Below are 23,371 nucleotides of genomic sequence, written 5' to 3' on the forward strand. Positions count from 1 at the left end.
AACGGGAATCTTCAGGAGATATCTGCACACCCACCAGCATCACTGACAATGGCCAAAAGGTAGAAACAATCCAAACGTCCATCACTGGATGAATGGGTAAAAAAGAGAAAGAAAAAAGTAACATATACGTACAATGGAATCTGATTTGCCTCAAAAAGGAAGGATGTTCTAACACATGCTATGGCATGAGTCAAACTTGACGACATGATGCCGAGTAAAATCTACCAGTCACAGAAGGACAAAACCTTCCATGATTTTACTCATTTGAGGAACGAAGAGGAGTCCAGTTCACAGAAAGGCAGAGTGAACCAGTAGTTGCGGGGGGCTAGGAGGAAGAAGGAGTGGGGAGTTCGTGTTTTTCGAGCACTGAGTCTCCGTTTGAGCTGTAAAAAGTTCTGGAGATGGGCGGTGATGAAGGTTGTATGGTATGTTTCATGCTTCTGAATTGTACACCTGAAATTGATCCAGATGGTTGATCTTCTATATGTTTTACCACAGTTTAAAAAAAATGAAAATAAAAGATTTACTTTGAACTAAGTACATTTGGGTAATGAAAAGAGGCTGAGAATGCCACCCCAGATTGGATGCCTCCACCTGCGTTAAGTCGGATTACTCTGAAGAGGGGCTGAGGGCGGTGTCAGTTCAAGTAGATAGGTGATGGCAGAGGGTAGGATAAAGCCTGGTGATGGGCGCAGTGAGGCTATGATTTGGAAAACCCAACCGCACTGGTTGGCCCAAGCTTCACTTCCTGTGTTTCCAGATTTTCCTATCTCTTTCGGGGACATGAACTCCGTCTGGTTTGAGACATTAGCATTTTCTGAAATGTTGTCTTGACATTCTTGTTGATGGGCAAGATGCTCTTTGCCTCTTATCTCCTTTGTTTTTAATGGAAGGAGGCTTCATGGTTGGCCAGAAGACCACAGAGCCAGGAAGACTCGCATTCACATCCCAGGGTCAGGGCTGTGGAGTTCGAGCTCTTTTGAAACATGGCTCGAAGGAAAAGGGCTGTAACAAAATGCTGTAGAATGAAAGTTGGAGGTTTTATGGGTCCTTGAAACTGGGATGAGCTCTGACTCCTTAAGGCTTCTCCTGCCAAAAGCAGGGGAGGGCAGGAGGCCAGATTCGGGCCTGGCTTCTTGGTTGCCTGGCTCACGTTCACAGAGACACGGCTCATGGAAGAGTAACATGCCTCCCTAGGTTGGTGTCCTGGTGCACATGAAGACGCCATGCAGGAAAGTCATCTTAAATGGAAAACAAGCTAGAAAGGGGGAGGCAGAGTGAGATGCTGGAGGTAAGCTCTTAGCTATGGGAAATGGTCTTCTCAAAGAAAATGAACCAAACCTACCCATGATTCTTCTAATCTCCCTTTGTGAGACCCAAGGAATCTCTACGTAGAATTTGGTTAATTTTTCTCAGTTGAGGGATGAGTAACCTTTTGTTCTTAGTCCCAAAGTAAATTTATCCAAGTTTCTCCCAGTCAACAGCAAAGGGAGATACCAAATATATTTGTTCCATGGACAATGTCAACTTTCAGAGACCAAACTATTTCTAAACCTGAGAACAGAATTCATCCAGCTGTAGGTTTTGGCCCATTTCCATACGGATTCATCTAAGAATAATTTCTCTTAGGCCAGTTGCTTTCTGGCCTGCTTTACGTGGGTGGTGCCCTCATACTTGGAACTCACTAGGTCAGGTCCCTCTCTGCTCCTAAAAAAGGAAGGCTCAGCCAAGAGGCCCTTTAAGACTCAGAGCCAGGGAAACTTTACATAGGAGTGCCCAGTACATGAGGCGGAACAAAATGGAATGTGGTGTGAAGAAGGAATTAATTTTCCAGAGTCACGTGCAAAATTCACTTGGGAGAAGCAGAAGGGCCAGGAGACTGCAAATTCATTGCCCAAGTTTAAGGAAAGGTGATGTTTCAACACTGCTGAGTCGATCCTGTGCAGGCCCTACAGGGAGCTACTTCAATGCCCTGTGGTCATAGACCCAGTGAGGGGTTCTAGCTCCGAGAGAGATGAAAACACTACCAATGACTTTAAGAAAGTCTACCAGACTCTCCTCACACTTTCAAAGTTTTAGCTGATTTCCAAGGTCTCTTTGTTTGGCCCAGGGCTATTTCTATTAAGAACAGCCCAGAATAGTATCTGTGAATGGCTCAAAGGTTAAACACCAGTCTTTGAAGAAGAATTAAAGAAACTGGGATTGAATAGTCTAGACATACATCTCACAGAAGAATGTTCCCGCAGGTTTCTGTCATTGCTGAAATTCAGTTAAGTGGTGTGTGTCACTTTAAAAACACGGCGCCCAAATTCTTGGACATTCCTCTACTGAGAAGTGAGGGTCAGTTTCCCCTCCCTGAATCTGGGCAGGTTTGTAAGAGCTTCAGTCAAAAGAACTCCAGTCCTGGTCCTCTTGAGAGGCTCACTCTGGGGGAAGCTGGAGTAACACGTCAAACTCCCGGAAGACGGCCATGTCCAGACGCTCTGGTCCACAGTCCCAGTTGAGCTCCCAACTGACACCCAGCATCAAGTGTCAACCACACCACAGAGCATGGGGGACCAGCCACCCCAGTGCAGCTTCAGCTAACCCAGCCCCATGCCTCTACTGATTACAAGTGCTTGACAGATTCCAAACCAGAACTGCCCAGCAGAGCCCTTCCAGAGTCCTCATCCACAAAATCGTGAGCAAAATTCAAAGATCATTTTAAGTCACTGAATTTTGGGAGAAGTGATTATCCAGCAAGAGTACCTGGAGTGTGGTCCCTTAGTAGTTTGGTGATTTCTGTGCAAAAGGTACGGAGACAACTTTGTTGAGATTCAGGGCACAAATGGCCAATGTAACATTGATGATGGCTTTTGCAAAATTCCCTTTCTGTTCTTAGTAACCATTATATTCTTAAATATTACACACCCACCACTAGGATGACAGGTAGCTAAACTGTCATGGGTACCTTTCAGGTAACAGGAGGCTGATCTTTCATGATATTTGTACATTCACATTTATTAAATCTAAATCTGTATTTTTCATTTTTGTTATACATACATTTTTATTGGTTAGATGGCAAATATTTATAAAGCACTTAGTATATGCCAGACACTGTTTTGAGTGAATTCATTTATTCTTCAGACTGATCCCAGTATTACTATCCCCATTTTATAGGTGAGAAAACTGAGTCAGAGAGAGATTATGTATCTAGCTAATGGTCACCTAATTTTTAAGCATTGGATATGGCATGTGACCTCAGGCAAACTGGCTTGAGACTATGGACTCTGACCTCTGATGCTTCTCAATTATGCCTCATTCTATCACCAATTCATACACACACACACACACACACACACACACACACACACACACTAACTCCACAGTGGCAGATATGCTAAAGTGCAAAAGAAGTAAAAAAACAAAAAACAAACAAACAAAAAAAAACCACAATTCAGGATAATGTCATGAATGAATGTAACTGATCACCAGGACTGAAGTACCAATAGCAAATATGTATCTATATGGGCGAGGATGAATGAATCCCAGTATAAAATATCTGAAAATAAGATTTCGTATGATCGTCTATCCATTTACCCCCTCTCAAGTACCTTATGGTATGAAATTTTATCATATCAGTTAGGAAGCATCTCAAGCCTTCCCCTTATTCATAAACACAGTGCAAGCATCTTTCCAAAAAGCCACCAGCACTTTTCTAGAACAAGTACAGAATAATTTTGACAGTAAAAGATTACCAGACATGCTGTTGGGGCCTCAGGGAGACCAAAAGTACAGAGACATTATTTAAAGGGGTGTCCTACAGCAAAACAAGTCACACCTTTGCTGGTAAATTTGGAAAGCCAGCTATGTATTCCCTGACTGCTAATCGTGTTTTGGCGAGAAAGCAAAACGTGCCAGTGAAAATCTCCCTTTTCAAACGGCACTGTGGGTGTCACATAATAACTATGACGTGAAGTGTGGAGCAACAATCATCTGCATGGGTCATGATCTAGAATGCCGATCCAGAGCTAGAATGCCCACCTCCACCTCCCGGTTCTGATCTGTGTGGAGCTGCTAAAAGGATTAAGTTAGGCAATACAGTAAAGCACTGGAGGCAGGGCCTGGTCCAGGATGCTTGTTGTAAAATAAATGTTTGTCGAATCAGTAGACATGATGTGTGCTAAGATATTCCACCTTACAATCTGGGATGGAAGCCGATCTATGCCTCAAGATATCCAGGAAGACAATGTGGAGAAAGACTTCATTTAAATGTTATTATTTCCATAGTTTACATTAAAAAATTATTTTGAGTTTAAAATTTTATTATTTGATTATATAAATTTAAAATTTTATTATTCCAACTTAAAATTGGAATTAAATGTTTCTAAATGAAAAGGGAGAAAAAGAAACATCCAATCAGGGACAGAAGCAGACCTATGCCTCAAGATATCCAGGAAGACAACGTGGAGAATATGTTATTATTCCCATAGTTTACATTAAAAAATTATTTTGAGTTTTCAAATTTTATTATTGCAAATGTATAACTTTTGAAACATACCTAAAACCAGTGGGTTACACATAGGCTCTTTTCTGTTATATTCCCTATAAACGACAGAAGTCTGAAAAGCAAAGAATGTTTAGCCAAAGTCTGAAAAAAAGCTTGCTGATCCCGAGAGTCAGCAGAACACAGATTCCATAAAGATGCAGGTACTTCATTAACTTAGGAATGGTTATCATGACAGAATGCTGTCATTCTGCACGGCAAAAGTCACAAGACTTCTTTGGCTGATAAGAATATAAGCAAATTAAATGATCTTGGTGAGAGAATTTCCCAAAGATAAATCTGACTGCTCCTTCACTGTTTGCAAGAAGCTTGGTTAGGAACTACAGAGTATATTCGTTTCCTATGTCTGCAGTAACAAATTAGCGCAAAAAGAATCTGGGGGCTTCAGGGGTCTGAGATCAAGGTGTAAACATGGCCATGGTTCCTCCCAAGGCTTTAGGGGAGAATCTTTGACTCTTTCAGCTTCTGGGGATTCCAGGCATTCCTTGTCTTGTGGATACAAGTCTCCAACCTCTGTCTGTGTCTTCACATGGCCTGCTCTGTGCACCTTCAGCTTCAGGACCTTCCTGGATAACCAGGACGATTTTGATATCCTTAATTACATCTGCGAAGACGCTTTTCCAAAGTAAGGTCACGTTCACAGGTCTGGGTGGACATTTTTTTCCCCTACTTTTTGGTCAGGGGCTGGGGGACAGGTACCATTCAACCCCTTACACTGGGAAAGAGGATAGTAAAAACTAAGAGAATGCATATGGAAGCTTGAAATTCTTTTAGTAAGGATGTTACAGATAAAATTGGTATCTCATATAATTGTTGTGTGTGCATGTATACCCACTGGCTACGTGAAGGCAGGGAAAACTGATAGGAGGTCTTGTAAGATTACTCCATGCTTTAATATATTTATTACATGCTAATTATTTATTATATAGTTAGTTTGAAACTGAAAATTCTGGGGGACCTGGTGGCTCAGTCGGTTAAGTGTCTGCCTTCAGCTCAGGTCATGATCTTGGGACCCTGGGATCAAGCCTCGGGTCAGGCTCCCCACTCGAGGAGCAGCAGGAGGAGGAGGAATGAGGAAAAAAACAACCTCAGAAATACTCAAATTAAACCAAAGGGCTGAATTATGACAGTCTTTCTGCTAGCGACTTCCACAAACTACCTCATCCCAATGTCTAGCTAACACTTTCCCAAGAAGAATCTGTTGATATCTACTACTGAATCAGTTTGTTGACTGACTCTGGAATCGAAGAGCTTGCCCTTGGGAAAATGACCAATGTGGGACTGGGAAGGCAGAACCCATGGGCAGATCAAGTCAGTGCAGGAGTGTTTTATGCATCAAATATATTTACATTCCTTGGCCGATTATCTCTAAGTGTGTGCCTGCTTTTCATTTAAACATAATGTAACCCCAACAGATTCTATCATAAGAATACAGCTGCAGGGATGATCTCATTGGTCCTTTGTAGTGTTTTTGGTTTTGGTTTTTTTAAGATTTTATTTATTTATTTGAGAGAGAGACCATGAGAGAGAGCATGAGAGGGGAGAAGATCAGAGGGAGAAGCAGACTCCCCGCGGAGCTGGGAGCCTGATGCAGGACTCGATCCCAGGACTCCAGGATCATGACCTGAGCGGAAGGCTGTCGCTTAACCATCTGAGCCACCCAGGCGCCCTGTAGTGGTTTGTTTGTTTGTTTTAGATGTGAATTTAATAAGATTTAAATACATAAACAAATTGTTGACCATTCTAAGGGCAAGCGGTCATATCAAGGGCTCTTACAACAAATTTTCAACACCACAGCGAGCTTCTCCTCATTCTCTTGACTGACTTGTTTAAACTTTCCAAACTCAAAAAGAAGAATCCAAAAGAAGCACTACCCCTAACATTTTATTTGGTGGGAAGTTAGAGAGTCATATTTCTATTCCAAGAGGGAGCATTCACAATAAATTTTTTTTCCACAAGAAATTTAAAATTAGCATATTCAGGAAGTTGACACAGTGCCCTCATAACACTTAAATATCTAACACTTCTGTTAGCTTGCTACAAAGCTGGAAGCCTTCCCTGAAGAGAACAAAATAAATTAACTTGGGGACATCAGGTTTCCAAAATAAGTCTGTTGATGTGAGCCAAAATTCTTAATGTCGGAGTCACCACCTGGGCCTTCACGATTATACCAGAGGCAGCGTCTTTCACAGAGTACTTAGAACTTCCCAGGAGAAGAATTTTGCCTCTGGTTTTGCTACTTCATTCTCTCCCAGTCGGGAAACACTCAAATAGGCATACTGGATCATTCAGAGAAAGGGAGTCTATGAGGCTTGGTTTTTTAGACAAGGCTTGACCGGGGGGATCAACAGTGTGAGGAGGCAGACATTCAGTCTAAATGGCTGCTCTCCCTCACATGTGGTGATCACTTGCCGTGACATGATTTAAAAGCAAAACAAAAAACAAAACAAAAAAAAACACAACAGACAAAAAGAGTTCTGCTGTAGAGACCACCCCTTCAGTTGGCTGAAGAAGTTTCTATTAGGATTGTTTTCAGTCAGGAGTGATATGCCAAGCTTAGAGGTAGAAAGACACCAACAGAGATGTTTCAAAAGAAAGGAGATACCAGCTGGAACCCACCAAGTCTGAGTGAATGGGGAAAACGTGTTCATCCTTTTGACAAACAAATAAGCCTGTTAGAATCTGAATTCACAAAAAAAGTAGCATACGTTGTGGTTTCAATGGCGTGGTCAAGAACTGCTTTGCCAGAAAGGCAGTTCGTGAAGAAATTGTGTCAACTTTCTGAACACGCCTCACGAATAGTCTCTAGATTGGGCCTAAGAACGTGACCTGGCTCCCGAGTACCTGAACTCCGTTGTTTGTGCCTTTGACAGACCAAAGCCGTAAGGACTCCAATCTTTCTACCTCACTGCTCTAAACCAACAGGTTAACCACATAAGCTCATATTCTTAATGGACACGACTACATAATTACTCCACTGATGCCTGAAAAGTAACTCACTTAGCATTTCCTCAGGACAAAAGAAAACTAGATTTCGCTTAGCCCTGCTCAGGATGTGTTTTCGCCTGTCAATAGTGCTCTAGCCTAGCTCTCTTTTGGCCAGTGCCCAACATAATCTGCCTTACTGCCGGTGGCCATTTGGCTCCCATGTGCATTGCATGCTTGAGAGGATTTTTTTTTTCTTTGAACACAGAATTTTAGTTGCATGTTTAGAAAAAACAAAAACAATGGCGGCCAGCATTGGGATATTTGAAATTCTGCCGTCCAACAGCAGGGGTTTGGTGATTACAAAATCAGCAACTACCATGTATGTCTTTTAAGAGTATCTCAGCATTGCTTTCAGAAACGCATTTTAGAAACACAGGATGGTTCTGTCTTTTCCTTTGACAAAGCTCTCATTCTCAAAAAGAAGCTTGAATAAAGAAAGTTTTCCTTGTAAAAAAATAATTATTGGTATGTGGTTTTATTATTATTTTTAAAGATTTTATTTATTTATTTGACAGAGAGAGCGAGATCACAAGTAGGCAGAGAGGCAGGCAGAAATGGGGAAGCAGGCTCCTTGCCGAGCAGAGAGCCTGATGTGGGGCTCGATCCCAGGACCTGAGATCATGACCTGAGCAGAAGGTAGAGGCTTAACCTACTGAGCCACCCAGGTGGCCCTGGTGTGTGGTCTTAGAGCAGGAGGGAAGGGGAGCAGGTGGCAGGGTAAAGAAGCTGCTAAGATGAAGTACATATGAGAATGGGATAATGAGAGTATCTTGGTTGTACAGATACTGAGGATTAAATCAGATAATCCATGTCAAGCAGCTAACAGTGCCTGACAGTGATGACACGGTGTACATTGCTCTCAGTATCCCTGTCAACAACTGGAGAATAAGCTCACTTCATTTTTCTATTACAATTTGCTTAAGATTCTTTTTTTTAAAGGTGGGGGAAGGGCTGAGGGGGAGGAAGAGAGGAAATCCTAAGTAGTGCAGAGACCGATGCGGGGCTAGATCTCATGACCCTGAGATCATGACCTGAGCCGAAATCAAGAGTCAGGCGCTTAACCCAACAGAGCCATCCACCCAGGTGCCCCTCAACAGAGTCACCCACCCAGGTGCCCCTCAATAGAGTTCTTTTAAGCACAACGGTAGCATCTCGATACAGAGGGAAAATAGTTCAGTAGTTTTACGTCTTTGCCCTGTTTTCTGACATATTTTTGTTTCTTGTCGCTTTTTATATTGATCTGGTGAAATAGCTGACATCCATTAGTTAAAAGGAGAAACTAAATAAATATTTTCGACGTTAAACACAACCACAAGTTACAGGCTAACCACCTGTGGCAAGGCTTCTGCAGGTAAAGCAATATCCTTCCCAGTCTGGCTCTCCCCGGCCAGTTGTCCCTGATAGATGATCGTTGGGTTTGCAGAATTCAATCTTTTTTTTTTTTTTTTTTAAGATTTTATTTAGGGGCACCTGGGTGGCTCAGCGGGGTTAAGCCGCTGCCTTCGGCTCAGGTCATGATCTCAGGGTCCTGGGATCGAGTCCAGCATCGGGCTCTCTGCTCAGCGGGGAGCCTGCTTCCTCCTCTCTCTCTCTCTGCCTGCCTCTCTGCCTACTTGTGACCTCTCTCTGTCAAATAAATAAATAAAATCTTTAAAAAAAAAAGATTTTATTTATTTATTTGACAGAGAGAGATCACAAGTAGGCAAAGAGGCAGGCAGAGGGAGAGGGGGAAGCAGGCTCCCCGCTGAGCAGAGAGCCCGATGCGGGGCTCCATCCCAGGACCCTGAGATCATGACCTGAGCCGAAGGCAGCGGCTTTATCCCGCTGAGCCACCCAGGCGCCCCCAGAATTTAATCTTGAGAGGCCTGAAATATGGATCTTCCCGGGACTCCATGTTGTTATTCTGTGGTAGTTCAGGTAAGTATCAGTGATGGGGAAACCTCAGACACTCGGGTGGTAAGTACGCAAACATCATGTCACTTCGTAAAATGTCTCCAAACCTCTTCGCCTTTTGAAAGGCTCCTGACAAATGAATGACATTTCTGGAATGTGCCGTTTCTCACTTAAAGAAATTTATCTCCTAGGATCTTTCCAGATTTGATGTCAGGAATCACTAAATGTTATGGGAAATAAAATTAAATCCACAACCAGAAAGGAAAAGAGGAACATTTCTGAAAACGTGACTGACTTCTGTGCAGGTGGCCTTTGTAAGAGAATGACAGACTCACTCAGAGCCCTGAGGCTGCTGGGCCTACCCAGAGGGACCCACGGACCCCGTGCTGTTCCAGAAAGGCCCTGCTTTTGTGAGATGCGCCAGGTTTCCCATTTCCAACACCTCGGAAGATACATGGGTTTGGGTTTTTAAAACAGTGCAAATACAGTAATGATGCCACTTCTACCATGAAAACCAATGAAATAGTAGCTTCTTACATATACAACTCTTACAACTAATAGCTACCAATTCGTTTTGCAATGATGCACCAGAGACCTGAAACCCTGAAACATGTCGCCATTGAAGAGGAAGCTGCATTGAGAGCTAGACAGTGAGGTTCATGAACAAACTTAACCAAACAACTGCTCTCCATAAACCAGAGGCGAATATCCAGGCTGACTTGCTTTCTGAAATGCCTGAGTAGAACTGAGGGGCCCCCACCTCTGAGAGTCCCATAGCCACACCCTGGGGTGTGGCCTGAGGACAGGGGCTGCATGGTCAAGTCTCGTCACCCATGAGGCTTCTCGGACCCACACCAGGTCTGCATGGTTCATTCCCTGAGCCACTCCACCCCGTCCCTGTTTGTCCACAGCCTTTGTCACTGTAGAAAAGGGTCATCAAATCCCTAACACTCTGACTCTAGTCTTGGTATCTTGACACGGACGCTAATAACCACTGGCCCAGTGGACCAACCAAAGACAAGGTAGTGGCATATCTTCATTTGTCTTGAAATACGCTACCTTCTGGTCTCTAGCTATGTTTGCAGCTCTCTGATTCTCAGATGCAGCGATCTCTGGGACTTCACTAAAATAACAGCGTAGAAAACTACAATCCCTGTGCCACAAACCAGCCACTTACAAGGAGAATCACATTTTCCCGCCAACGGTTGCTTACATGATGCCACTGAAAGCGAACACCAAAAATGGGATCTTTATCTCAAGGAAGAGTTCACTAAATATGTGTTGAGGAAAGGAATGAAATGAGGAATGAGGCAACTGATGCAAAGAATTCACGAGCTGGCAAGTGTTAGTAAATCTTTGTATATCCAGACTCGAATCAAGCTTTCCCAAGATACAACACAATAAACTATAAAGCCCTCAGAGGAGAGAAGTGGTAACATAATCTTTTTCTGTTGTTACACCGGAAGTCTTTCTTTTCCCCACCAAATGGCTGCATTTGAATGGATGTTCAATAAATATTTAACTGAATCAAATTATACAAATTCTGCAAGATGTAGGTTTACAACTTGAATTATCCACACAATAACTATGTAAAAGTATATCCCCCCCTTTAAAAAAAAAGTCACTTTTAAAGATAAAGACAATCAAAACAAAGAGCTTATCTTTAAGAAAAAAAAATCATGCACATTTCCTGGGGAAAATATTTGGCCTTACTTGAGGTTACCGAGATTTTTCTAGAAATGTGATGTTTGCAGCCCTACTTAGCATTACCCTTTGGCTCAGACTCTTAGCTAGACAAATGAGCATGTGTGAGGATGGTACATCTTATTCTGGGGGGAGAAATATTCACCCTGGAGAGAAGAAAGCACACAGGGAATCCGCCAGGAGTCAAACACCAATTCAGCAGATAGCCTCCCCCCCCCCCCCCCCCCCCCGGTCTCAGTCATTCAGAGCTTTTACTCTCTTTAGGCTGTCATGAATTAGGAAGTTGCTAATAAGGGAAACGGGCAAATCTTTGTGACTGCAGTTTCTGCCACCCATTTTCAGGTCCTGTGTGAGTATCTGCCAATTTTTTTTTTTTAAAGATTTTATTTATTTATTTGTCAGAGAGAGAGCGAGCGAGAGCGAGCACAGGCAGACAGAGTGGAAGGCAGAGTCAGAGGGAGAAGCAGGCTCCCTGCAGAGCAAGGAGCCCGATGTGGGGCTCAATCCCAGGACGCTGGGATCATGACCTGAGCCGAAGGCAGCTGCTCAACCAACTGAGCCACCCAGGTGTCCCATATCTGCCAATTTTTAAACAAAAACACTAAAGCGACAGTTGGGAGATTTTAAGGAGAAACCCCTATTTCAGTACATACTTCACGTAAAAGCCTCTGGGACTCAAACGGTGTCAAGACCTGCTTCAGGACTCTAAGTCAATGTACAAGTGGAGACCTGTCTTACAGACAGACAGCCGAAGCTAGTCTGCTAGAAACTGGCAATGGCTTAGCAACGTGACCATTAGGAGTGTCCCCGATTTTCTATTTGTTAAAGAGAAAATACTTCTGGCCAAGTTTGGTGGGAAATACAGGCCAAAAGTCTGCCTTACTAAGAAAGCAGGGATGGGGGTGGGGTGGGAATAAGCTTAAATGGGGGGAGAAAGCTAGAAGAACCTTCTGGTTTAAAAAGGCTACCGCCATAGCTACCGCCATACTAAGTGGGACCTTGGGATCAGCTGGCAAGACCACGAAGAGTGACAGAGACCACTGTTATGGAAAGTTACCGTGGCAGACACCAAGGGTGGAGTGAAATCTTCTAATTTCTGCACGTGGAGGCCACGGGAAAGGAGAAGAGTGCATTTCTCTCGAAGAGTGAAATATGGCAAACGGCAGAACTGATTGTTCTCACTGGAAGAAACTGTTAGGGACGTACAGGTGCGTCCCTGTACATCGTCACGTTCAAAACGTACAACCAAATGCTTCTGCCTTAATCAACAGAACAGCTTACTCGTCTGTATAGCCGATCTGACACTTTCTTACAGGTTTTGGATTCGTATGGCTCCATGTTCTTTCAACCCTTCCCAATGGTACACATTTTCGGCAAAGGTCTCCATCGTTTGAGACAAAGAGCTATAAAACAGAAGACATTCCGATCTACCAGACGGAACACTTCTATCAGCAATGGTTACATAGGAGCACAGAATGCTGGAGTTCCAGGACAAAAAACCAAAAAGAATGCAAGGAGGGAATGTTCTAGGTTATCTTGGACCATGGGGATCGGGATTGTTCCAATCCCTCTTTGGAGCCCACAACATTACAGATTATTTTGAGATATAAATATATTGTGGAAAAGAGAAATAACAAGCCCCAAATGGAGCCATCTGGCCCCTACGAGAGCCCACCAAGACTTAATTACAGTTTTAACCTGTCCCACAAACATGACCCTTTAAGAGTCAATCTGGAATGTCTGACTTACACTAGCGAGGTAGCCTGCATGAGAAAAATCCTGCAGGTCCCTTTCTCCCCCAAAAGATGATGCCTTGGGGCACCTAGGTGGCTCAGCGGGTTAAGCCTCTGCCTTCGGCTCAGGTCATGATCTCAGGGTCCTGGGATTGAGCCCCACATCGGGCTCTCTGCTCAGCAGGGAGCCTGCTTCCTCCTCTCTGTCTGCCTGCCTCTCTGCCTACTTGTGACCTCTGTCAAATAAATAAATAAAATCTTTAAAAAAAAAAAAAAAAAAAAGATGATGTCCTGGCCTGAAAGAATCCTTCCTTTTCTTTTGCTGGTACCTTTCTTGCCCAACCCTCCCTTCTATAAAAACCTCCTACTCAGTTACTCCCAACTCCTGGGAACTGGCAAGCTAGGACATGGCCCAATTCAGGAATCCTTTAATAAAGTCAATCAGATCTTCAAATTGCCTCGATTCGGTTTTGTTTTTTGACAACATATATATAAATAAGTCACAAATGTAATTAACGAGGCCCTGTGTTCCTCCACTTTCAATGGGACACTTGGGTGCTAAGGGATGGAGAAGCAAACTTAGAAAGGAAGGAAGATGTTCTGAGAGCCAAATCCATGAAGACCAAGTAGAGTGAACCACAAAGTACCCTTGCCTTCCAGGAGCGAGTTCTGGGTCTCATGTATTTGTTACGGGAAGACCCTGGGAGGTCTAAAAGATAAGGGAGTTTCTTAAAAGACTGTGTCCCGCTGTCGGGTGATCAGGGCCTACAAGGTGCATGCTGTCCCTGCTGTGATGCTGGCAGGAGTGGCCGGTTCTTCTCAGGTAATAGATCATTCTGTGGGATGTGCCCTGGAGGGACTGGGCACGACCGTCAGGCTGCCCAAAGACCAGCTGAAGTTCACTCACTTTCCTTGCACTCAAACAAACAGTGAAATTATGGACACCATCCCTCCTCTTTCAACAGATCAATGATGAAGGAAGAGCCTTGTCAGGGGCCAGAGGAGAGGACAAGGTAATTCCAATGGATAAAAGGAGCAGTTCCCACGCGGTCTGTTCTCATCCCAACCCTCTGGGATGGCTCCTCTCACTGTTTCCTGGACCGGGCCCCTGTCCCTTATTTTTGCAGGAACATTCCCCTGACACTGCAGAGGGAGGAAAGAGGTCTCCCAGGCTTCACCTACGGGAGGAAGGAAGAGGAAAGGGCCTCCACAGGGCGCTGGCAATGGGGCTGGGCACCCGTCCTGCTCACACATTCAACACCTTCATAGACACGACAAAAAAATTCCTTGAAGCCTCATACCTTCTATTTCAGCTTCAGACCGAAGCACTTTATTTTTTGTGTTTTGTTTTTTTAAGCTAAAACGGTACTGAAAACAAACTCTTCTCGACTAGCTGCTTCGGAACAATATACTGTATTATGAAGCTCTGTACATTTTCAATGTTTTTGAGATCCTGACAGGCCAAAGGCAGGTCCCCACTTCTCCTTGAATTCTGAAACCGAACCATCTTCTGCCTCTTCCAGGCTCATCTGCATCAAGACCAGGCCGGCGGAGGGAAGGAGTGGCATAAAAAGTGCGTAGGAAAACACAGAAGCGCACCAGCCTCGGGGCCCACGGTGGCATTGACCTAATGGAGGCTCTGGCGTCTGGTTCCGCGGTCCGGTGGGGAAGCCGCATCGGCCCCCTCCCCACCTTGAACCCAAGAGGCAGGAAGGGGGGCTGGGGGGAGCTGCCATACAATGGGTCCCCTTGAATCATGCTACTAAAAAAAGGTGCAATGAGAAAGAAGTCCCTGTGCATTCCCAGTCACAAGCGTGGGCAGAAGAACCCACAGGATTCCTCCCTTTGGTATTAAATAACAGTTTAAAAAAGCTTTTTAGAAACAAAGCAAATACACGGTGGGACCGGACACGGGAGTGGTCCCAGGTCAGTCATCCACTGAAACGAGTCTCATCCCTAGTCATAAATAAATAATCTCTGTCCTGGTCGGACTTCCACGCCAGGATCAATATCTCTTAACATCTTACTTATTTTATTACTGCTTTTGGTTTTCTGGGACTGATTGAAAGTTGCTCAGAGGAAATCTTTGGTTTTGCTTAAGTGTCCATGACATTTAATCATGACTTCCCTTGCAGTTTAATTCCAACCAGTCAATCAGTTAATCCACTTCAATTGATTCTGGGCTCTCGGTTATTGGCTTGCACTCATTGGGCATCCGCTGGTGCCGGCTCAGCTGCGTGGCCTGCGTGAAGCTCCTTTCACACCTCTCGCACCTAGTGGAGGCAAGAGAGAAAATTGAGACCGGGGAGTGGGGCCTGCAGGGTGATGGGCTTCCTCTCATCCTGCCTAATGAGAACCGACACTCCAAAGTGGCTTCCGATTTTACCGGCTCGAGAGGTTTAATTGGTGGCTCCTTCCCAGGCCCGGAGGGCCAGGACGGGACAAAGCCCGTCTGGTGCGGAACAGAGGGATCTGTCAATAGGCAGGGGGAAGGTGATTTCTCCAGAGAGCCCTGTCCTGCTGCAGCTCTGATCACTGTCAGTTCAAATAGATAAAGAACAAAAAGAGATTTTTAGGAGTGAGCCATCAAAGCCGCAGCTTGTCTGCAGTTTTCTGCTCCGTAACCCCAAAGAGAAATGGACGACAAATAGAATTTCACCTGCTGCTAATTTAAAATGGGGGAATTGTCCTCCGAGCAGGCACAGCGGCTCAAGGGCCATCCCCTCCGAATGTGGACGGCGGAGGGAGCGCGAAGTCAGTCTGCGTGACTATGGGCAGTGGGGGTGGGTGGCTGCTTTGGTGTACAAGTATCACCAAGCAGCCACAATTGGCGGGGGGGGAGGCTAAAAGAGTTGTCTATAGCGTGGGGTTGGAGAGAGACGAATTCACCATCAGCCAGAAGAAATCCACCTCCCAAAAAGGTACAGGCAAGAATGACCCTGGAAGCCATAATTAGGGAGTCAGTGTGTCTGATGAGGAGAAAACTGGCATCCTCCTTTCTGGAAAAGCTCCTGTCTTCAACTTACACAACAACAAAAAAATTGTAACCTAGCGACGCTGAGTTCGACCCATCTCCCACGCAACCCACTCACTAGTTCAATGGCTGCTCAAGCCACAAAGAAACTAACACGTGTGCATGTGCACACACGTCCAGTGGTGGCTTCCAGCTTTCCCGCGGTGGCTATGACTCCTGACTGGTTGTCTCTGGTTATGCACACACGCAAACTAGTGCAGCAAGGCACAAACTGTGCCTTCTTGTCACTGCCCTCCACATCTGGGCTGCCTGGAGCACTGGCCGAGACCTGCGGCAGTTGGCGGGGTGAGGTACTGTGGCCACCACATCATCCCCTTAATGTCTTCTCCTCAATCCTTTGAAGAAAAGGATATTCAGGAGCCCTGCAGATACTTGTCCCTCTTGAAAATAACACAACCTTCGGTCTCAGGTCCCTGAGGGTTGGGGCAGAGCTATGGAGTTGGGGCAGAGCTCTCGAGACCTCTAAAGCCTTCACCACTCCATTGTGTGCCACATGCCCTGTTATCTGGGGAATAGTCCTCTCTTCCCTCCCCGACTTTTTTTAGTCCACCCTACAAAGTGCCTTTACCTAAAAGGAAAAAAAAAAAAAAAAAAAAAAAAAAACACGTCCCTCCACTTTGGGGTGTTCTTGTCTATTTTTTAATGTTGGGAGGCTGGGGGCTTGACCGTCACACTGGGATTTTCCAGGGCTCCCGTGCCAGCTGCATGTGTCAGGGTGAAGAAGTTGTGTTTCTTTGATTGTCTTCCCAGGAATATTTTTAGCAGCCTGTTCCACTGTTAAAAACTGCACTGTGATCTTGACAAATGTATAATGTCAGCTTTAATGTATCAGACCTATCAGCTCAATGAAAATAACTCAGAAGTATTGATCAGCTAATGATTTTTGGTGTATTCATTAACGTCCATGGGCAGCTCATCCTCTCTCCAGAGCCTCCCGAGGTGCTGATGACATGTTAGCGAATTGCTGATTGTTTATTAGAAAACTGATTAGTTACTGGATCAGTGTGTCCAAATATACTACCTTTCACGGCTGAGAAACTTTCACATTATTATATTACTTTGTAAAAAAAAAAAAAATTCTGAAGCTTTAGAATCCACTTCAAAGAGAATTGCTGGAACACTTACAAGGAAAGACCATTGACCTGGGGTTGTGTTTCTGCACTTCTCATCCTGGGTATTTGAAAAAAAGAATCAGACATAGGAAGTTCTGTGCTTCATATAAGGCCAAGTGTACGTCTCTATGTGATAATTAAATACCTAGATTAGACAGAGACTTTCCGAGGCGAGTTAGGCTTTTCTCTAGCTGTTTGCCTAAGTGGCCACACAGATAGTTACACCCCCGGAATCGGAAATCTACAAAGTCCACGCTTTCGGGCTCCCGAGATGCTCACTGAAAAATCACCTCCAGGGTCACCTCCTCCAAGTGCGAATGAAAACACATGCAGATGTGTGTACCTGTGTGGGCTGGTTTCTTATCAACCCACTATGAAAGTGGAGAGAAATAGATAGAAAAAAATATTCTTTTTCTTTTTTTAAAGATTTTATTTATTCATTTGACAGACAGAGAGAAACCACAACCAGGCAGAGAGGCAGGCAGAGAGAGAGAGGAGGAAGCAGGCTCCCCACCGAGCAGAGAGCCCGATGCGGGACCTGATCCCAGGACCCTGAGATCATGACCTGAGCAGAAGGCAGAGGCCTAACCCACTGAGCCACCCAGGGGCCCTGAAAAAAATATTATTTTAAAATAAAGGAAGAGCCTCCATTTTACATTCATTACTTTTCATTTTAGAAAAGTTCTCTTCCTGAGGTCTTTTTATAGTTGAATAAAACTCCTCAGAAAGCCATACTTCATGCAAAAGCCTGGGGCGGCAAGTCAGAGCTAGACTTTGTCTGAGTTGGCATCTAATGAACCCTGAGGTCCAACCCAGATGGGGGCCTGGGGGCCTCTGATCCTGAACTTCATGCGGCATAGCAGAATAAGAAGGAAGGAGAGATGGGGGTAATGAGCCAAGAGCAAAGGAAGGCTCCTGCGCAGGGGTCTTCCTCTCTGCGCTGATGTCACAGGCTTCCAGGGGCTATCGCAGGGACACTGAAGTGGAAAGAGATCTGAATACTTCAGGACATAGAAAGCCTCCAACTCGCTACCAGTTTGGGTATCTTAGTTAGATTTGATTTCCTTTTAGATTTGAAGTCATTCTTTGCTTTATGTGATGGTTGGCTGGATTATCGGTCCGGGAGCCTAACAATTACCAGCGGAAATTGACAGATGCCGAAATGACACCAAGTTCCATTACAAAGAAAACCTTCAAGAAGCTTTCCTCTGTGCCTCTGCGGCCTGTCACCAAATATGTCTTGGACTGAACCAGCCTGTGCAGGGCTTGGGGATACAAAGTGCTCAATGCCGATTTACTGATGTGCTCTTTTCATATGCTCTGTTGCCTAAGTCTTGTTAAAAATATCAGATGCTCTTTGGAATATCCTTGGATTTTTTTTTTTTTAATTTTATAATGAGCCACTCTTTACTTTAGGCAAAGATGTACTGATGAGTATTTTCCCCTGCTTTTTACAAACATGCAGAGAAGAGCCTTTCATATGGGAAGTCCTGGTCTTCCCATGCTCCAAAGCTGAGCACAGAGGAATTTACAAGGATCCAGACAGAGCAGAGCAGAGAGCAGTGCCTGTCTGAAATCTTCAGAGGTTATGTTTAGGAACAGGGAAGGAGAAAGGAGTCCTCACTAGAAAGAGTAAGTTGGAGATGCCAATTAATATTCTTCCTTTTTCCTTGCTTTTGTTCCTTTGCTGTCAATGACTTCCAGTCCCACCAAGACAGTCAAGTCACCTGCCAACAGGCCAGTGACCAACCTGCTGCTTTGGGGGTGGAGTGGATTCCGGTGGGATCTCAGCCAACCAGATCACGAGGCAAAGCCTGGACCGAGACTCTGATCTCTTAATGCCAGATCTTCTCCAGCCTTCTTTGGATGGCAATAATCTTGATCTGCTGACACCCACATCCCAGCAGAAGATTTCAGATGTTGGAAAGGGCCCTCCCTTGTTGTGGCAGGCTCCTGCGAATTCTGTGAAAGCCTCTGGGGCCATGGTGGGTGGGACAATCTGGGGGCTGAGCCATTTGGGGCATCTCCGTGGAAGCTGACCGAGGCATACACTTTAGGGGTCTACATCTTTATGAGGTCCTTCCCCTCCTTTGTAACATTGTTTAAGCCAATACCCATTAGTTGAAATAGTAAAATTAACTGTGGTGGCAAAATTCGTTTTATTGACTAATCGGCAACAAAAGTTTTTTTGAATGTTTCTTTTATGAGCTTGTAAAAAGGGTATATTCATAATATTTACAAATGTCCGTGGGATGGAGATCCATGAGCTATGGTGAGAAGCTTCCCAAAACTCCCTTGGGATAGTTCAATCCTGGATGGTCTGATTGTATATACTGAAAGGCTGAGCTTTCCATTTCCTAGAAGATGTTTAAAACTTGCACTATTTACATGACCATACACTTGGGTCTCCCCTGGGAATATATCTTTGATGAATCAAAAGAAATAAAACCCACCCCACCCTACATACAGCATGTAGCCACCTGAATATGAGTAGAAGCAGAAGGAACTAGAGCGTGTAGCTAGAATCTAATTCAACCAAACCATATGATTTTCTTAATTTGTTCTCTCAGTGAAATTAGGTGATGGTCACAAAAAACATACTTTAAGAAAGGAAAAAGATGCAATTATTAAAGCCCCTCAAATATTAATCTGATGAATTAAAGTTAAAATGGCAACTCTATTGGAAACATGACAAAAACAGGATGTTAGAGGAAAAAAATTGAGTGGAGTCAACGAGGTTACACATAAGTAACACCTTAACATTAATAGAAATCTATTTCCCATTTTGACCCTGAAACCTCTTCAATTAATTACTAAAATCTATTTACAGAGCAACAAGATCAAAATCAATCTGATTCCTGGCACTCTCTCCGTCGGGTTGCCCTCTCCAACGTAAGGGGCCAGAAGGATCGTCAATCCTCCAGCACCTTTGCTTTTGAGAAGCTTTCCTGCTCCAAGGCTTGGCACTTGGGTGACTGCCCTTTTCCCCATCCAGAGTAGTCATGAAGCCAGAATCTGTGGGTCAGGCCTGAGGGCAATGACAAAGTCCACAGTGCGGGATGAAAACACCTGTGACAGGAACTCTAGCATCTGCGCTAACCACTGGCCCCTAGGGTAGATTGCAAAAAAGCAGTCCCTTTGGGCTCTCAGAACCCCCAGAAGGTCCAACCTGGCTGGTACAGTGCAGGTTTGATTTTTGACCTCTTCCTGTCCCCTTAGTCAAAAGTTTTTGTGCAGTGTACAACCTGCACCCATGTACACAGACAAAAATTAAAACTCATTTGATTATCAATATCATAAATTAAACCATGATGAAACTAGTTAAGGATAATGAATAAAGGTAACTAAATTGTGGGGAGGTAAGTGAAGATGACAGCTTTTATGAGTTCTTCCCTCTGGTGGCAGACACCGAGGCAGGCAAGACCCAGGCCAGCAGACTCTGCTACCCTGAGACAAGCTGAGCCTCAGGCCGAACACCGGGACAACAACAGACCACACCAACAAGTCCAAAAGGGAGATCATGGGCTATTAGACTCTACAAAGACTCGTTGGCTGAGACGGAGCAAGTGGATTTGTCTCCCACTGCCTGAATTATTTCTCTTCTTGCTTGATCTTGTCTTATAGAAAGTAAATAGTCTACATCTCTGTTCTTCAAATTTTCCTTCCCAGCCAGGAAAAACCAAGATGGCAAATGAATAGAGATATGTGGAGGGGTGAAGAGAAAAGAGTTGATCACAGAGACACCGGAAGATCCTCTGATACAACTGACCAAGTCAAAAGTATTGGTTCTCACTCCCAAGCCTTTCCACATGTTGTGTGGGCTGCCAGAAATGCCTCTCTCCTTTGTATGCCTGGAAAACTCCTACTCATCCTTCAAAACCCATCTTAAACATCATGTCCACCAGACAGCACAGAGAACTCCCATTCCTGGGCTACCCTGCAGCACTGTATGAATATAGCTTACTGTTCTTCACTTTCATACTTTTCATCCTATGTTGTAATACTTGCTTATTAATTGGGCTCCCCCATAAATGATGTGGAAGACTGGGGGAGTGAATCTCATTCACCTTTATATCTTTTACACCTAGCTGGGTACCCAGCACCAAAGCAGACACTCAATAAATATTTGCTGAATGAACAGCACATACAAAAACAGATGAGTGAGTGAAGGAACAGACCATCTTGCACGATTCAAATGTCTGCTGTTTTTATGATTGAGCTGTATCTAGAACAATCTCTCTCTGGGGAGCTCTTACCTTGCAAAGTCCTTGGAGTTTAGTCCTACCTTTTTCCACATTCTCTGAATCCTCAAGAATTCAGATGTATCCCCTGTGTGGTTGTTTCATTCAGTTTTGTGTCACCAACACAGTAATTCTGAGATCTGAAGAGCACACTCGGAAACCTACAAGTTGGCTGCTATCACAGATTTAAACCACTTGAACAGATAGGAAAAGAGGAGGACAGAATCCACCAGAATCCTGAAACATTCAGGTTTCCCAAGGGATGACTCTTTAGATGTCCTAAACCGGGGTCACCTCACTTGATGGTCATGGGCTTGCTGGTGGTCCAAAGGTGGCACACCTTGTGGGGGCTCCTAGCTTAAACTCTAGAAACATAGATCCTTGGGCACTAGCAAGAATCTTAAAATGACTTATTCCTACTTATTTTTCTGAGGAGAAAACAGACCCAGAAAGATCGTCCTGTGTCCATGGTTGCACAGCTTGAGAGAAAAGGAGGTTCTGCGGGTAGGCTCTACTTACTTGAAGGGCTTTTCTCCAGTGTGAGTTCGGATGTGGTTGTTGAGGGTGGTCGCCCCGGCGAAGGCACGACCACAGTAGCCACACTTGAAAGGCCGGTCACTGGAGTGGGTGACCACGTGGTTCCTCAGCTCAGACGGTTGTGAAAAGGACTGGGAGCAGTGACCGCACTGATAAGGTCTGAAATAAATAAAGAGACTGCCTGGTCATTACCGTCTGTGTCATTCAGGGCAAATCAGTATCGTGAGTGAAGGGCCAGAGCTTTCTGGTGACATTTTCTCAGTTTTCCAAACAGCACCCTTGGGCTCTGGCTGCAGGGTCCCCTGAGACCCGCACATGGGGCCACGGGAACAAAATTCACAGAGCTTCTGAAGCACTTTAATTCCCAAACAAGTATTCCTTTCCGGGATTAACCATATCATTTCAAGAACCCGTACTTTCTTGTTTTTATCCCCACCCGAGGCAAGTATTAGCGCACTTTTGAGGGCATTGGGGCTCGATTAAGCAGAACATTAGAAGAGAAGCTATGTAATTGTTGCTCCTAATTCTGTGGCACTTGAAACTCTTCAAAGTGCTACATCAATTACCTACTTTCATCTTCACACTAATCCTCTGTGGCAGGGAGAGCATCTGTTACTATCTCTGTCAGTTCAGAAAACACGGGATACACTGTCCTCTCAGGAATTAAGTTCTCGAGGCCAAGGTTACTGTACGGTGTGGGGATTTGATCCTGGCATAAACATGCAGAGAAGGCAGCAAGCTGCCTGCATGTTTTAATAAATACACAACTGCCTTGGGGTCTGCAAATACAACCTCAACTCGGGGTCACTGGAGAGTTCATGGACGAACCAGTGTGTAACCAGATCTGTCTCTTTATAAAAGCAATCCTGACTTGTGCTTAATCTTCACACAAATGCGCACACACTAATATTTATGCCCCGGGTCTTCTCTTTAAACTTCAACTCCCCAGTTTAATTCGGTGGCAAGCAATGACTTAGAGCGGCACAGAAATGACGGGGTGTCACTGTGTTTGCAGGAGGGAGGACGGTGATGTGAGGGCAGTGGAAGGAAGTTGTGACAAGGACCTGATAATTAGCAAGATTATCAGAGAGCATTCTTTCCAGCTCAGGAGAAGCACATCAATTTGGGGTTTTCATAAAATAGATTAAAATTCTGTCTTCTCTGCGTAAGTTCTGCTGCTGACTGACACAGAATCTGGGGAGGGATGGGAAAACCTGGGGGAGTCTGCCCCTTTAGAAGCTACGGCACATCATTCTTAGACAGTGCTCTCATTTGTTTATTAAAATTCTGGTGAAGAAAATTAAGAATTGGTCACGAGGGATGGCAAAGGCGCTGGCAAAGTCCTGGTTGGTGGCCCAGATATTTCCTGGCTGAGTTGGAGAAAGCCAGTGGCAGATGCTGACTTAATTGCTCTACCTTCCGCAAATGCGCAAGCTCCAAAGACCAGGAACCAAAACGAAGGGCCAGGAGACAATGGTGAGCGAGCCTGGACAATGATTCAATTAAGTGCAAAATAAAGTGGACCCGCTCATTTGTCAAGTGAAGTGCTTAATTGTGGCTACTTGCCTCACTGAACACCAACA

The 23,371-nt window shown here is 44.6% G+C and overlaps 1 protein-coding gene across 1 annotated transcript in view; it reads right to left on the reverse strand.

The window, feature by feature from the left end:
* Positions 1–23,371, reverse strand: part of PRDM6 (PR/SET domain 6) — a 122,190-nt gene that overhangs the window by 6,234 nt on the left and 92,585 nt on the right. Inside the window, exon 6 of the mRNA XM_059175742.1 lies at positions 21,771–21,947. Coding sequence (XP_059031725.1) covers positions 21,771–21,947 — 177 coding nt within the window. The remainder of the gene's footprint in view (positions 1–21,770; positions 21,948–23,371) is intronic.

This window comes from Mustela lutreola, chromosome 5, assembly GCF_030435805.1.
Source record: "Mustela lutreola isolate mMusLut2 chromosome 5, mMusLut2.pri, whole genome shotgun sequence".
In the NCBI taxonomy this organism is placed as follows: domain Eukaryota; kingdom Metazoa; phylum Chordata; class Mammalia; order Carnivora; family Mustelidae; genus Mustela; species Mustela lutreola.